Here is a 14,736-nt window from a genome sequence, read left to right on the forward strand (position 1 = left end):
AATTTTTATTTGTTTTTCATGGCGCTTTTGAAACTACTGGAAAAATTTTACTTTTGACCCCTCAAAGTACCAACGAGATTCCCTTTCCTATCAGAAAAGATACTGTTGAAGAAAATCGAAGCAATTTTACTGTCCTAAAAGGTGATGACAGACACAAAAAAAAATAAAAAACACACATCATTGTAAAATCAATACATTCATCGTTCCATTTAGAATCTAAAGCACATCATTGTAAAATTAATACATTTATTGCCCTGCTGAAAATCTAAAACTAAAAGTAATACAAGGTTACTGCTCAATATAAAAATTTAAAAATTATCAAATACAAAATACATTTTTAATTTAATACCATGCTGTCATATTTATCGGTACAAAATAATTTCACTACATTCACCACTAGATCAAAATATCAATTGAAATAAAATAAAGTAAAATTAATAGGTCGGATTGATAATATTAACTTAATTTTAAGTTGATTATTTTTACCTTTTGGTTGTCGGCTAGGGTGCAATATTTTTATATCAAATGGCTGGGTAACAGTATGTTGCACAACAGTAACATTCAAACCAGTCCATTTATTAGCTTTATTCACTGAATTACTTCTCCAATCAGTCCAATACACATCATTTTCAAAGAGAGTAATAGCAAATGAATGTGAAAGAAGCTCATGTCCCTTTAATACGAGATGATGATTATTGCCGTTATAATCTACTGTATGTATTGTATCTGATCTAAAAAAAAAAAATGTCTAAATAATTCACCATTCACCATTGATATTATTAAATAAATATAAACTTTACTTGGCATCAATCCAATAGATACGATTTAGTTCATAATCTAAAGTTAATCCATTTGGCCATTCCCCATCAGAAAACATGCTTACAAGTACAATAGTTTGGCGAAATTCTCCAGCCATACTGCATCGCTCAATTCGGGGTGCTGATGAATCCCAATCTGTCCAAAATAAATAACCATATCTTGGATCTAATGCAATAGCCCTAGGACTTTCCATGTCCCCAGCAATTAAAGTCCTTCGATAACTTCCATTTAATTTAGCCACTTCAATTTGATCTAAATTACTCTCAACCCAATAAATATTTCCAGCTACCCAATCAACAGCAAGACCTTCAGCTGTAGTAAGACCACTTTGAACTACTACTTCTATGTCACTCAATGCTAAAAATCAAATATATATTTATTAACTATTTCCAATATTTAACGAAATAACATATATTTTATATTCAACATACATCCACCAATTATTTTTCCTTTAAATATTTTATCATCCATTACATCAGTCCAATATAGGGTATCAGTTCCATCCTTAGCATGATAAAAATCCAATGTAACAGTGTTTTTCAAATGAGAAATTAATGATTTGACATTTCTTGTAACTAGGTCAATTCCTCGTAATTCGTGTTTATTACTAAATATTATTTGAGGTATATTAGTATCTGTAAGAATAAAATTACTTAATAAATTCAAATAATTAATTTAAATAAATATATTTCAATATTTGATAGCAAATATACCTATACTTTTACAAGTAAAATGATCTGTGGCTAGTAAATATCCTTCATTGCAAGTGCATTTATGTCCATAGTGACCAAGCTTCATACATTTTTGAGAACAACGTCCCCAAGTACTACAAGGACTCACCACTGAACATGTTGTATTATCATTTTGAAGAATCATGTTGGGAGGACATAAACATATGTAGCCATCAGGACTATTTTGACAAATATGTGAACAATCAGATGATAACTCACATTCATTTGAAGCTAGAAAATGAATTATTATTTATTAAAATTTTGAAGACATTATTAATAATTTATAAAAATGTTAAAAAAAAATTGTAGATCTTCTTTTTCCACACATTTTACTATATGGGGTCAGCCACCCTTGTCCTACACTACTGCAAGTCCGTATGGCTCTACTATCTTCCATCTCTTCTTCGGTCTTCTTTTCAATTGTTTTCCTTCTACATTAATATTATATAACCACTCTCACTAGTTCTGAGTCACCTCTCCTTATAACATAGGGAGAATAGGTTGTGATGGTTAACCTATTCTCCCTCATGTTGTCAACAATTGATGTCGCTCTAACACTACCCATAATGAATTAATTTCTCATTCTATCTCCTACTAGTCACTCAACATATCCACCTTAGCATTCTCGTCTCTGCTAAACTCATTCTCGATATATATTATTGTGCACTTTTAAACACTCTGATCTATAACAAGATGATTATTGTCTCATAACTGCTTTAAAAAATCTACTATTTAACCTCAAAAGCGTTCTCCTGTCACACTAAAATACATAACCCTTCTCTTAACTTCATTCCTCCCAACATAATTCAATTTCTGACATTTTCAAAACCACCATTATTTGTTATCATCAATCTTAAATACTTGAATGTATTTACCTCATACACTATATCATCCCCCATCATCATCATATGCCTTGCCCATCCATTATTTCCTCCAAAATCATACGCAATTGTCTCTGTATTACTCCTACTTATTGTTCTCTTTTCCCCAATGTTGTTCACTGCTCTTCCAATATCTCATTCACATCTTCTAGGCTTTCCCCCACTAATACAATATAATCTGCATACATCATGCACCATGGCACCTCACTCTGTTTATCTTTTGTAATTTTGTCCATCACTAAGAAGAGCAGGTAAGAGCTTAACGCTGAACCAACACCTAATATTACACTAAATTAATTTGTTACTCCACATACACTCTTCACTCTGATATTAGCACTTAATATATACCATCTATTACTTTCACATACACCATCAGCACTCCTTTCCTTCTTAAGGGCCCTAGTGCCAGTTGTTTAATTATCCACAATTTTATAAAATTTGAAAATTAAATTTTATATTTTAGCTGCCACCTTAATTAAAATTATCCATTAATCTTCTTCACGATACCTATTAAGGGGAGATTGACAGGGTGAATTATATCGAAAAAAAAATGACTTCATGGGAATAATTTTCAGGGTTTGTAGAATTGTCGGATTTTGACAAGTATTTTTTTACCTGAAAAAAAAAAACTTCCTACAGGCCACATCAAACTCCGATTTTTTTATTTTATTTCAAATAATGATATTATAGAATTTATAAAAAAACGATTTAAATTGAATTATTTTTGAAGACATATTATAAAGTTTGGGATTAAAATATAACAAAACGAAGTTAGTACTGTAGAATATTAATAATATTAGTTTTAAAAAAAATTATCAAATTTATACAGAACAGGATCATTATTCCTGTAGAGTGTATTTGAATGTACACAATTACACTGGCATCAGGCGCCTTAACATCCACCACAATACCTCTCTTGGAGCTTTATCATATGCCTTTTTCTAAATCTATAAGCAGTAAGCAGCATACTCAATTGTCTTTTCTTTTTCCTGTAATTCAATCTACCTCATACAGAATATAGGTTCCATAGTAGATCTTCCAGATATAAACCCCAACAAATCATTCAAAAATAGATGATACATATACAATTTGCATTTTATGATAAATCAAATCAATTAGTTGTTATTTTAAGTTAAGGTAATAATTGAATTAAGAAACATTAAATAAAATGTAACAAATTGATATGTAACTTATTAAAAACAAACCTATTGTTGAAATAATGAATAATATTTAACTTACCACATTGTCCACCTTCATCTGAACCATCTAAACAATCATTTTTACCATTGCATAACATGTCTACAGAAATACACGTTCTCTTATGGTCACAAGTAATATTTGGATATGCACAAAATATTGAAGATGAATTATCGATTTCATGAGAATGACAATTTTCAAGAGTACAATTTTTAATTGTAGCTAAAATTTACATATTAATTTAAGCACTGGATGTTAAACCATTTCATTAACTCAAAAACTAATATTTTATATACAAGTATTTATGTATTTTATTTTCTTATATAATATTTTTATATCTTTAAATTTTAATTAATAAAAAGTATACCCGTTTTCAAAAGAGAACATATTGGTCGGCGACTAATTTATGTCTGGCGATGCGCATCCCCCCTAATTTCCCATAGTTAGCGTGATCATGTGATTCTCAACGAACCAATCGAATCATTCAACATGCGCGAAAGCGGTATGTTCTCTTTTGAAAACGGGTATAGTTTAAACTTAACTCAAATTATTAAGATAAAATTGAGCATTAATAGCATTTATACTTAATGTTTTTAACTTACTGCAATTATTTTCATCACTACCATTAGGACAATCAGGTAATCCATCGCAAACATAATGTTTATCAATACAAAAACCAGTGGTATTTAAACATAAAAACTCATCATTTGAGCAGGTATAGTTAGTATGGTTCAATCCACTACTACAATTGAATTCATCTGTTGCTCCATCGCAATCAATAACTCCATCACATTTTTTTTTTAAAGGTATGCATGTATTGTTTTTTGTACAAAGAAACTAATGTAAAATGTAAATAACACAAATAGTATTAAATGAAATAAGATTAAAAATCTAATTGATTTAAAATAAAATACAAAATAGTTTATCGTACTTCACCAACACAATCAGAACATTTTACTTCATCTGAACCATCACCACAATTATCTTCTGCATTGCAAACATATTCATAAGATATACAATGTCCATTTGTACATGTAAACTCAAGTTCTTGACATGTGCGTGTTTCTAAAAAATATTGTTTATTAAAATATTATGTATTGTTATTTAATATTATGCAGTTGGGTTTCTATTATTAAATATTTATATACACAGAATATTTGTTTATGATATTAATATACTATTATAAGTTATTTATGTTTTATACAGTGGGCCTACTCGGGACCATTACACTTAAACTTTAAAGGCACATTGTACTAAATATAGTTGGGAGAATGAAAAGTGGCACACGCTTGGTGGTGAATTTCACCACTTTGTGGTTTCACAAAGCGCACATTTTGAAGTATTGGATTCAGAAATAATTACCTAATATATATGTATTACAAAATTAATTGAACGTTTTATACAATTTTTAGTACCCATGTTTTTCAAAGAAAAAAAGGTTGCTATCATATTGCCAGCGGCCACTTTTCATTCTCCCAACTAGAGTTTAAATTTTAGGTCAAGATTAAACTAATATATCCATTTAACGTATGAAATAACCAAGGGTTTGAATATATGTGGCACTAAGTATTCAACAGAAAATAATATCATATTATGCTCTTATATAAATATGCCTACCAAGTATTTAAAAATATTAATATTTAAAATTGACAAACAATAAGATATTAAGAGGACTTAATGCCCGCATGCATTGTCTCTGTCTTACAAATGTGCAACATAGCAAAAGACCGGTTTTTAATATTAAACTAATTAACTGATTATATACGACATACCACAATATTGATGTTCGTCTGATGTGTCTCCTTCCCCACAATCAAATGTGCCATCGCAAACCCAGGAATGAGGGATACAGCGTTTAGTAACTGAACATGAAAATTGTGAAGCTAAGCATGATTCACATAATCCAGGACTCTCATCAGATTTATCATCACAATCATTATCACCATCGCACACCCAGAATTTTGATATACATTTATTACTATCACTACATGCAAAGTTTTCTTGAGGACAAGTATGTTTTCCTATATATATTACAATAACATTAAAAAAATAAATAAAAAATTTTTAACTGAGCTTGAAATCGAAACATTTTTTTGATTTTAATTTTAATTACGCTTATTGATATTAGGATACTCTAATTTAAATACAAAAATAATGTGTTGGTTTTATAATTTTTACATTTTTATTTTGTAAATAGATTGAATATATTTAAATAAAAGAAAAATAAAAATTTTGTTCCCAATAGACATTTAAGTGTGTAATAATTTATTAATTATATGATTTTTATTTTAGTTTTAATTTTAATTATCTCTTTAAAATTTTAAAATTTTAATTTTTATCGAGCTGCACACAGAAATTACCGGACGCGTGTTTTTGCCTACTTTTCATATGTGCGTTTATGAAATGGGCCTAAGGAATCGAAATATTATTATTTATTTTATTAACAACCAATGAACAATATTATAGAACTATTTAATGAATTTTAAATTGTAATTACTTTTTTTTAAATTTCAAATTTATTTTTATGGGGAAAAAAAATAAAGTTACTATTTTGATATAAATTATCAAGTTGAATATTTTTTTATAATTTCAAAATAAATTTTAAAAATATAAAAAAGAATTTTTTATTTTTAAAAGACTTAAGATTTTTATATTTGATTTCAAACCCTGATTTATAATCCAAATTATATACCACAAGGGCCATATTCTGAAGTGTCTTCGTCAGAACCATCTCCACAATCATTGTCTCCATCACATACATATTTCTTTGATATACATTGTTTATTTTTAATACATTGAAATTCATCATCTCCACAGGCATTAGGTGTAGAATAATTACTAGACTTGATGCATTCTTTTTTTTTATCATCAGTTGTTCTCAATACATAACCATCATTGCACATACAAACTGGTCCATTGGGAGTAGACATACATAATCCAGGACATAAATCTAATTTTTCACACCAATATGGAGACGCTTTGACTAAAAAACATACAAAATAAAATAATAATTATTGTTATCAAAAAATATGGATTATTAGTCAAGTTAAACAATTATTTTAAAAGAATACATTTTGATTGTGTGTAAATTAAGTAGTGTGTCACAATATTTTAAACATAAATGAATAATCCAACATTTCTTACCTTGAGCTTCACTATTATACACTTTTAATGTATAAAGTGGAGGATTTTCAATTCCTAATGTTTCTTGAGATTTGTTTATTAAATTATAGCTTTTTATCAATACTTCCGTAGTAGCAGTTTCAGTCCAAAATAATAAATTATTATATATAGCAATTCCATATGGATAAGGAGTTGATCGTTTAATAATTTCTCTGTTACTACCATCCAAATCAATACATTCTATCCTATCCTTGTAAACATCTGACCAGTACAACTTTCTAGTAAAAAAGTCTAAGGTTAAGCTCATTGGCCATTGAACATCCACATTAACAAAGGTTGTTTGGTTATTTCCATCCATCCAAGCTCTCTCAATACTGCCACCTGTGCTGGTAGAGCCTCGAGGCCAATTTCCCCAGTACATAAACCTTGAAAAAATTATCATTTATGAAACATTTTAAATTAATTAATTAGATTGACAATTTTACATACCCATTTTTAGGATCAAGTACAATTGATCTAGGATGATAAACTCTATTGGTTATCAATACTTTTTGTTTAGTTGGATCATCAATTTTAAACACGTTAACTGTACCCAAACCTTCATCTGTCCAAAATAAATTACGACCAGTCCAGTCAATAGCTAAACCTTCACAATTCATTTCTGGTAACATTTTTACTAATTCTTTCTTTGTTCCATTCAATCTTATTCGTTCAATTGCATTTTTTTTTCCTCCTGAATAATATATTGATTGTGTTTTGACATCATAATCAATAGTTGTAGGTATTCTGCCTTCGTCTAATGGTAAAATAATTTGTTGTTTATGATTTTTTGAGATCATGGATATGCCTTTAATCATTGGTGGACTACTTTTTCCAAATATCAAAAATGCAGGCAATTTGGATGCTAAAAAAATTAAACATTATAAACTAAAAAAATTATTTTCTTTTTCAACTATTAGATTGGATTGTCAACAGTCACGTAGATAGCTGGTATAGAGCTTTCAACTGGTGATAGTGTTTATCTCACTACTACCTTTTCCCTCGCAACCACACTAAATATTATATATTGAAAAAAAAGTTATAACTTTAAATATAAGAATATACTAACAAATGCATTTTCCAGAAGTAAGTCTATAACCAGGTTGACATAAACATTGAGCAATAGCTTCTTTATTTTTATAAGCAGTAACACAAATATGGTCACAACCTCCATTATTGATCATACAAGGGTGATTAACTAAAAAAAACATAACAAAATAATACTATTGATTAAATTTATTCATGAAAAGAAAAAATTGCATAAATATTTATTATTTGAAACAAACACTTGATTTGATAAAAGTTATTGATATTTAAATAATGTTAAGATGGTAATATTAAAATATATACTAATATCATTTCAAAAAACTATTACATACTTTCAGGTTGTTCTTGTCTGTGATATACATGAATTGTGAATGGCCGACTTAAGTTTGTGATCAACGATTCATAATAACTGCCATTAAATTTATTAAGTTTTATAACACTTTGTAATCTCCAAGATGTTACATACATATGATTTTCAAACACAGATATATCGTATAAATTTATAACCTGAATAAACATTTTATATACATAAACATGTATTTAATATTTTTGTATTTTACATATATATTTTAATACTTACAGGATATCCTTTTTTTATTGTACGCCGATTAGATCCATCATAATTGATTCTTTCGACAAAATCTAAGTAAGTATCTACCCAATAAATATGTTCTGATGGAATATCTACAGTAAGTCCATATGGATAAACTATTTTGTGATCTATCAAAGGTACTCTATCAAGACCTGAAAGTTGAGCTCTTTCTACCATTGCAGGATATTGTCCCCATTTTGTAAAAAACATAAATCTATAAAAAAAAAGAATACCATATTTCAGAATATAACTGTTACACTAATAAATATGACTGATACAAACAAATATTATTTAAAGAAAACTTATAATATATGACATAACAATGTGACTATCCTGGCTTGATTCTATTAATCTTCCAGTCTTACCACCCTCTTCTAATCAATTAATATAACCGTATTCACATGGTCACAAGTTTTAACCAATAGATAATCATTGCGTTTACCATTTATTAGTATTAGTCAACCAACCTGGTAAAATCGCCAACCAATTTACGTAATTGATAACAAGTTCTAACTAAAGCTCAATCAATCCATTATCAATTTATTTTTTTTTTGTATTACACTAAATTAATATTATACATAATAAGGCCACTTTGCACCATCAATATACTATTTCAGTACTAATAATAACATAAAAATTAATTTAAAAATTAATAAAAACACATACCCTTTGGTTGGATCCAAAGCAATACTTCTAGGTTTATTCAAATTAACATCAATCAAAATTTGACAATATTTCATATTATAAGTACACATATAGATCATATCTCGATCATCATCAACATAATACCAGTTCCTTGATACCCAATCTAATGCCACATGAGTAGTTGCTAAAAAATAATTATTTAAATAATTAAAACTTATATAAATTTATTTTTAGAAAAAGTTAAAATCCAAACCTAATAATGGAAAAAATGTAGGTGGAGGTAAATCCCAAATGTCCGACACGGAAAGATTATCAATATTAGCACAACTCAATTTAGCTCCATTTGTTTTATTGTATTGATGCACAAAACATACTGTATGGTTTCTATGATCAAATGTCAGAGAAAGTGCTTGAACATTACATCTTTGGCCAGCATAAGAACTTCCATTAAGGTATATTCTTCGAATATCTTTAGAAGTACTAACAAGTATTGATGCATCTTCATTTTCAGGAACTGTAAAATTAATTTCAAAGATTAATTAACTATGCAAGATAAAGTATTAAGTATTTAATTACCATTAATAGCTTTACATGTTGAATTCGTTTGAATATAACCAGGAACACAACTACAACTAAATGATCCTTTTTTATTAGTACATATTTGATCACAAGTATAATTTAAAACTTCACATTCATCCATATCTGGAAAAAAAAAACTATACGATAAAATATCAATACTAATGAGTAATGATGAAACACAATTACCTATACATTCATTATTATGAGGTTGCATTCCTTCAGGACAAAAACAAGCTGGACCTTTTCCAGTTGGTTTACATCCGTGTGCACAATTTAAACCGTGGCATGGAACCATATTTTCTGAAATTTGTTAGATAATAGATATTATTAAGATAACAACTTTATGACATAATTATTTTACCACAAAATCTTCCTTCATCAGTACTATTTTCACAATGAGAAGTGCCATCACAAAAAGATTCAATATATTTACATTGGGTTGAATTTCCACATCTTGCCATGTTTGGAGGACAACTACTAGGTTTTTGACCTAAATAGAAAATTTTTATAATGTCAACTAACTTTTATAAACATGGAGGGCCACCAAATGTATGGTTTTTCATAGGTTAGCAATCTTCTACTATTCAAGAATCTAACTTAATCCCTTCCTCAGCTCTGACAGATTTATTTAATCAGATCACATTCTACTCAAACATTCTAATATCTTCCTGTTTATTTCCTACCATAACCAAGGTGAGCTGGTTTGTAGTTTAAATTGTTCAATAATTTCTATATCATTATTAATGCAATATTATTAAATAAATAAAAACACAAAAAAAATTGAAAAACATAGAAGGTATAATAATTATTAGTGATGGGCAACAATATAATTTTGTGTATCGATATCATTCCGATTTTGACAATATTGTATCAAAAATATTTTAAAATTATTTGAAATATAACTATTTACCTAGTACTTATTAATTATTACTTATTAAACTTAATAATTAATATTAATAAATAAATATAAATATTTAAATGATAATTAATATTTATTCAAAAATTTGCTTTACATTACTAATTGAAGATAAGAAAAAAAATTTATTACAATAGTTCTTAATATAGGATATAACATCGATATCGAAAATTTGTCACAATATAGGTATTGTGTCGAATTATCAATATTGTTGCCCATCACTATTAATTATAATTAATATCATTATAGTCTGTTCAAAATGAGATCGGTACAGACGGCCAAATAGTGCGCATGGGCGTGGCTTTGTTCTGTGGCAGAGCCCAACACGTCCCCGTAGTGGGGACGGCGTCTGACCAATGACCATATGTCTGACCGCCACCCAACGAAAACTGGTCGCCGCCGTGTACCGATCTTATTTTGAACAGACTATAGACACAGAAATTAATTCTTTTTTTAAAAAAAATCTAAGACGACAATTTCTTACCTAAAAAGTGTATTAACATATTATTTTAATTAAATAATAAAACTTAATTTGACAAAATATTTGTACTTTTTAAAATAACAAATAAATATTAATAATGACTGAATTATATTTTAATGTTTTTTAGGTCATAACTTTCAAGTAATTATCATAAAAACATTACATTGCAATGAGTCCTCATCAGATGCATCTTGTTCTGTAGAATTTAAAGAAGCACCACAATCAAGTTCACCATCACATATCCATTCTCGTGGTATACATTTTTTTGATAATGCACATTGGAACTGAGAATACTTGCATGTTGGAAGACCTAAAAGATATAACAATATAAATCTATAAATTTAATCTTAATAAGTTAGAAATTAAATTTTAATTATTTTACCACATGAATCAAATTCATCAGAACCATCAGCACAATCAGGATTAAAGTCACATTTCCATTTTAAAGGTATACATTCTCCAGAACCACAAAAAAATTGATTTGAATTACAAGAGCTGATTGGTTTTCCTAAAAAACAATTAATATTCAATTTTAAATTAGGCATCATAATATATAAAATACTAGCTGATCTCGTTCACTTCGTTGCCCGTTAAATTTATCAACTCTATATGACTCAAACTTTGTTCAATTTGTTATTTAATATTCGGTGTATGGTGTTCAAAATGTATTTTAACTTTTCCGTTGCCCGGAATAAAAATTCTGATTTACAGCAGTACATTATCAGGTAGGCAATCTATCTGCGGTAGATCGTGGACCTCGAGATGTTTGTATGTAAGTGTATGATCTAACTCTAAAGTATCAAAGTTATACCAAGTTTGTCGTTTTTACTTAATTCCACTTACGGTTGATTAAAATAATCAATTTATACAAAATCCTATCCTAACCTAACCGTACTAAAATCCGATGAATAAAAAAAAACAAGTTTAACCCTTTATAAATTAACATATCTTCTTCCCAGAGGTCTAATCTACCCACAAATATTAGTATTAATATTATATATATACACAGATAGATATATATATACAGACTAAACTCTGGAACTACTAACCAGATATTCATGTATATATGTATATTGACAAAAGATAATAATACAAATCAACAAACATGCCCGATTAACCAATTGCAACCAATATATTATACACCGGTGGATTTTCCTAAAATTTTCTTTCATATAAACCTTCTCCGTGATATACTCTCGTTTAAAAAAAATTCAAGAGTTTAGCCTGAACAGAGATTTTCACATTTTAATAGTTAGATATTATATTATAGTTTATATTTAAAAAGTAAAGCAAATAGTTTTTTTATTATTATTATAATAGCTTAAAAACCCATGGCAACCATTTATAAACAAAAATGTCCATGGAAATCTCAAAATTCCCGTTTGATTACCTCCAAGGGTTGGTCTTCTCTCTTTTTAAATTAGCCTATCTTTTAAGTTGGACCAAATTACACACAGTGTAAAAAATGTCATAAAGATCGGTCCAGTGGTTTCGGAGTTCATCCCAGACAAACATTGTGACACGAGATTTTTATTTATATAAGATAGTTTTAGAATAAACAAAACATAAATAGGCTAGAACTTATACAGATGGTATGTAGACAGTATAGGGGTGTTAAAAAATTGTAAATAATAAAGTAGATTGTTTTAAAAAATATTTGCTCATTAATCTTAAAGTGTAAATCCTCTTCACCAAAAATTAGATTCAGACGCCAGATATACAATATACCTAAAATACAGATATATTTCAATTTATATGCTTATTCTTTATATTTATGCTTAGTCTGAATGCTATTTTTTATTAACTAAAAATATTATCAGATTAGGTATACCTATAATAATTTAAATATGTATATTGTATACCCAAATGAGCATACCTATAAAACAATTCCAAAATGCAATGTATTCATTAATATAATAATAATTTTATATTGTCTAAGACTCTTAGAAATGATTTATATAACCAAGTTATATAAGGTTCCAGTAATCAGTTACAGAATTGTTATTTACTTATTTATTAGGATAAATAATAACATCATAGTAAGTCCATGGTATGTAAAATATGGTATTTCTGAATACAGCAAGACATTTATTGATCAATGTTTTGTTATTAAGTTTTTTTTGTTTAAACACTTTTATCAACTAATGTCAATAAACATAAAGCATTTAATGACTATTGAATACAATTAAACAAATATGTGACAATTGTAATAAATTGTGATTGCATGTTTAAAAAAAAACATAAAAATAAATTTTATTATAAAATACAAATATGTAATTTACAAATAGGTAAAGTAAATTTGCATGGGAATACATTTCTTGCTTCGCTAGTAACTAGTACCTATATACAATAGGTAGATACATAAACTACAGAACATTTCTATATACATAAGAGATTGTACCTATTTACATTTTAAGAACTGGATATTGGAACAGATTTATTTATATATATATATATAATTCACCCAACTGCCAAGTATATCCTTATAAAGCAAAATTAATTGGATGCTTCCTGACACCACAAGTCAATTTAATTCAACAGTGGTTCATTGATCTACACAATAACAGTTTTATTACTTTTTATAACTTTTAGGTTTCATTATTTCGATAATTTCTTTTAAGCACCTATAAAATAATATCTATTATTTCAATAGACCTACCTATATATTTTATTTTTTATTTCATTTTTAAATATATATGAAAATATAATATTATTCTAAAACTACAGTAGGATAAAAACCAAAACATATTATATTAACAAACTAAATAATAATAAACGTTTGAAGCGTAAGTAGTGTTGTGATCTCTTAAATTTAATTAATTAATTAATTATCAAGCTAACAGAAAGTATTATCAAAGAGTCGCTCGCTTCTTTCAACAAAACCTCATGACCTGTTAACTTTTATCACATTTTCTTATTGTGTCTAGTATAATTGATACAGATTGTTTATTACTTGTAAAAATAAAAAATAAATAATAATAAGTAAATAATTTTCATTGTCACAAAAAAAATTAAATATATACATATTAGGTATAACTATTTATATATTTTTGTTTGTTAATTATTCAGCATACAAATCAAAATTAATCTTATCAATAAATAAAGATAACCTTTGATTGTAAGCAAAAAATGATACATTCATTAAACATAATTGTATCATTCGGCATTTTTTATTTCAAATAAATTATTTACAGAATATTTATTAACATAAGACATTTTTACCAATATAAATTCATTAATAATACAATACAAAAAAAAATAATCTGGTAGTTGCAACTAAGGGCCGTCTTCAACGATCACAAACAGAAAAAAAATTAAGATACCTAATCTATACAGATAAATATCTAGGTACATTCTATCACTTTTTACTTTCAATATTTTTATCACTCTCATATTTATTGGTTTACATTTTTAAAAAACAACCTAGGTACATTAACATCAAAATGTTATAGTGAATTTATGAAGATAGCAAAATCAATGTGAATATACATCAATACTATATACCTAATTATACTCAATTGTTAGGTATATGGAATTTATAAAAAGCAAAAAATACTAAATGCTCATTTATGTACCCTGAAAAGTAGAAAATTCTGCCAACACGGTGCATTCTGGACTTTTTAAATCAGTACATTGATTTGCATTAATCAATGTACTGATTTAAAAAATCCAAAGGTCATAATCAA

At 27.4% G+C, this 14,736-nt stretch overlaps 1 protein-coding gene across 1 annotated transcript in view; it reads right to left on the reverse strand.

The window, feature by feature from the left end:
• The window catches only part of LOC100162957 (low-density lipoprotein receptor-related protein 1), a 45,319-nt gene that overhangs the window by 28,490 nt on the left and 2,093 nt on the right, over positions 1-14,736 (reverse strand). Inside the window, 21 exon segments of the mRNA XM_029487633.1 lie at positions 487-731; positions 801-1,176; positions 1,251-1,454; positions 1,533-1,781; positions 3,671-3,850; positions 4,231-4,465; positions 4,560-4,693; positions 5,401-5,649; positions 6,321-6,611; positions 6,773-7,176; positions 7,241-7,655; positions 7,860-7,988; positions 8,170-8,344; positions 8,418-8,643; positions 9,096-9,258; positions 9,328-9,588; positions 9,651-9,776; positions 9,840-9,953; positions 10,015-10,143; positions 11,214-11,360; positions 11,433-11,558. Coding sequence (XP_029343493.1) covers positions 487-731; positions 801-1,176; positions 1,251-1,454; positions 1,533-1,781; positions 3,671-3,850; positions 4,231-4,465; positions 4,560-4,693; positions 5,401-5,649; positions 6,321-6,611; positions 6,773-7,176; positions 7,241-7,655; positions 7,860-7,988; positions 8,170-8,344; positions 8,418-8,643; positions 9,096-9,258; positions 9,328-9,588; positions 9,651-9,776; positions 9,840-9,953; positions 10,015-10,143; positions 11,214-11,360; positions 11,433-11,558 — 4,578 coding nt within the window.

This window comes from Acyrthosiphon pisum, chromosome A1, assembly GCF_005508785.2.
Source record: "Acyrthosiphon pisum isolate AL4f chromosome A1, pea_aphid_22Mar2018_4r6ur, whole genome shotgun sequence".
NCBI classification, from domain to species: domain Eukaryota; kingdom Metazoa; phylum Arthropoda; class Insecta; order Hemiptera; family Aphididae; genus Acyrthosiphon; species Acyrthosiphon pisum.